This window comes from Leptonotus elevatus, chromosome 1 (assembly GCF_054856555.1).
Source record: "Leptonotus elevatus isolate MCC_2025b chromosome 1, RoL_Lele_1.0, whole genome shotgun sequence".
Classification (NCBI taxonomy): Eukaryota; Metazoa; Chordata; class Actinopteri; order Syngnathiformes; family Syngnathidae; genus Leptonotus; species Leptonotus elevatus.
The window spans coordinates 1-3435 of NC_141239.1; the positions used below are offsets into that span (position 1 = coordinate 1).

The following is a 3435-nucleotide window of genomic DNA, read 5'->3' on the forward strand; positions in this document are numbered from 1 at the left end:
CCTAACCCTAACCCTAACCCTAACCCTAACCCTAACCCTAACCCTAACCCTAACCCTAACCCTAACCCTAACCCTAACCCTAACCCTAACCCTAACCCTAACCCTAACCCTAACCCTAACCCTAACCCTAACCCTAACCCTAACCCTAACCCTAACCCTAACCCTAACCCTAACCCTAACCCTAACCCTAACCCTAACCCTAACCCTAACCCTAACCCTAACCCTAACCCTAACCCTAACCCTAACCCTAACCCTAACCCTAACCCTAACCCTAACCCTAACCCTAACCCTAACCCTAACCCTAACCCTAACCCTAACCCTAACCCTAACCCTAACCCTAACCCTAACCCTAACCCTAACCCTAACCCTAACCCTAACCCTAACCCTAACCCTAACCCTAACCCTAACCCTAACCCTAACCCTAACCCTAACCCTAACCCTAACCCTAACCCTAACCCTAACCCTAACCCTAACCCTAACCCTAACCCTAACCCTAACCCTAACCCTAACCCTAACCCTAACCCTAACCCTAACCCTAACCCTAACCCTAACCCTAACCCTAACCCTAACCCTAACCCTAACCCTAACCCTAACCCTAACCCTAACCCTAACCCTAACCCTAACCCTAACCCTAACCCTAACCCTAACCCTAACCCTAACCCTAACCCTAACCCTAACCCTAACCCTAACCCTAACCCTAACCCTAACCCTAACCCTAACCCTAACCCTAACCCTAACCCTAACCCTAACCCTAACCCTAACCCTAACCCTAACCCTAACCCTAACCCTAACCCTAACCCTAACCCTAACCCTAACCCTAACCCTAACCCTAACCCTAACCCTAACCCTAACCCTAACCCTAACCCTAACCCTAACCCTAACCCTAACCCTAACCCTAACCCTAACCCTAACCCTAACCCTAACCCTAACCCTAACCCTAACCCTAACCCTAACCCTAACCCTAACCCTAACCCTAACCCTAACCCTAACCCTAACCCTAACCCTAACCCTAACCCTAACCCTAACCCTAACCCTAACCCTAACCCTAACCCTAACCCTAACCCTAACCCTAACCCTAACCCTAACCCTAACCCTAACCCTAACCCTAACCCTAACCCTAACCCTAACCCTAACCCTAACCCTAACCCTAACCCTAACCCTAACCCTAACCCTAACCCTAACCCTAACCCTAACCCTAACCCTAACCCTAACCCTAACCCTAACCCTAACCCTAACCCTAACCCTAACCCTAACCCTAACCCTAACCCTAACCCTAACCCTAACCCTAACCCTAACCCTAACCCTAACCCTAACCCTAACCCTAACCCTAACCCTAACCCTAACCCTAACCCTAACCCTAACCCTAACCCTAACCCTAACCCTAACCCTAACCCTAACCCTAACCCTAACCCTAACCCTAACCCTAACCCTAACCCTAACCCTAACCCTAACCCTAACCCTAACCCTAACCCTAACCCTAACCCTAACCCTAACCCTAACCCTAACCCTAACCCTAACCCTAACCCTAACCCTAACCCTAACCCTAACCCTAACCCTAACCCTAACCCTAACCCTAACCCTAACCCTAACCCTAACCCTAACCCTAACCCTAACCCTAACCCTAACCCTAACCCTAACCCTAACCCTAACCCTAACCCTAACCCTAACCCTAACCCTAACCCTAACCCTAACCCTAACCCTAACCCTAACCCTAACCCTAACCCTAACCCTAACCCTAACCCTAACCCTAACCCTAACCCTAACCCTAACCCTAACCCTAACCCTAACCCTAACCCTAACCCTAACCCTAACCCTAACCCTAACCCTAACCCTAACCCTAACCCTAGAGCGACGTTTTTACATACTTCCCAAAATCCACAAGGACCCGGAAAAATGGACAATTCCTTATGAAGTCCCGCCTGGGAGACCGATAGTTTCGGATTGCGGGAGTGACACGTATGCCACGGCCGAATTCTTGGACCACTACTTGAACCCGCTCTCAACGAGGCATCCATCATTTGTTAGAGACACGTACCATTTTATCGAAATGGTTAAAAGGGTGCGAGTCGCTTCCGATTTTTATTTTTTCTCTATGGACGTTGAAAGCTTGTACACAAACATCCCGATTTCAGCGGGGATAGAATGCGTCAGGAGAATATTTGAGAAGTTTCCAGACCCTACGCGACCAGATTCGGATTTATTGAAATTATTAGAAATAAATTTGACCAGGAACGACTTTGTTTTTGATGAAAAATATTACCTCCAAATAAAAGGAACAGCGATGGGGAAGAAATTCGCCCCATCTTATGCAAATATCTTCATGGCAAATTGGGAATGTGAAGTTTTGGCCAAATGTGTCCAAAAACCGATAGGCTATCTGCGGTATTTGGATGACATATGGGGCATATGGACCGGGACGGAGGCGGAGTTCCAAAATTTTGTAAATATTCTAAATTCACACGACCCATCAATACAAATTAAAGCAGAAATAAACAGAGATTCAATCAACTTTTTAGATACTACGGTATTCAAGGGACCAAAATTTAATATTGATCACCAATTAGATATAAAAGTCTACTTTAAGATCACGGATACTCACGCCCTAGTCCACAAAATGAGTTTTCATCCGGCCCATACTTTCAAAGGGATTGTGAAGTCCCAAATCCTCAGGTTCTATCGAATCTGCACCAGGATGGAAGATTTTTGGGAAGCGGTGAAGGTTCTATTTAATGCCCTGAAAAAACGAGGCTATTCGAGGTCATTTCTAAGACAATGTCTGAAATCATATCAAGAGAAACGAACCAAAAACCCAGACAAGCTTATCCCATTTATATCAACGTACTTCTCGGTGGCCAAGGTTCTCCATAACAGAATAAAGAAGAACTTTGCAGAGATCTTGGGACCAACCGATTGGATGCCGCAATCAAGAGTAATATCTGCGTTCAGAAGGAACAAGAATTTGCAGGACTTGCTTGTTCGGGCTAAATTACCAACCTTACAAACCATGAAACGGCAACCTCTGAGCAGATATTTTACGAGATTGACATTCGTGAGAAACGCACGGGACAAATCAATAATAAAATTAGACCAAAAATTCTGCCCAAAATCGGAAAATATCGTGTATTTGATTTTTTGCAAAAAATGTGGGGCAAAGTATGTGGGCGAGACAAAAAATTCATTGATGACTCGCTTAACACAACATAGATACAATATCAAAAATAAAAAAGAAATGGATAAACCTTTGGTCATTCATTTTTTACACCATGGGATTGAGGCGCTCCAGATAGCGGGACTGCAGAGTGACACCAGATGGACGGATCAAAAACGAAAAGCTTGGGAGAGAAAGTGGATTTATAGATTGGGGACTAAGGTCCCGGTGGGTTTAAATGTGTAGGCTAAAATATACTCCAACCCAAATCCTAACCCCAACCCCAA

At 45.6% G+C, this 3435-nt stretch overlaps 1 protein-coding gene across 1 annotated transcript; it reads left to right on the top strand.

Moving 5' to 3' along the window:
• Nucleotides 1-1913: 1913 nt before the first annotated feature.
• LOC147180179 (uncharacterized) lies at nt 1914-3435 on the top strand (the record flags this gene model as incomplete). Its single annotated transcript, XM_086078711.1, has 1 exon — nt 1914-3435. A coding segment is annotated over one exon (1481 nt), but the record flags the coding sequence as incomplete, so codon positions are not given.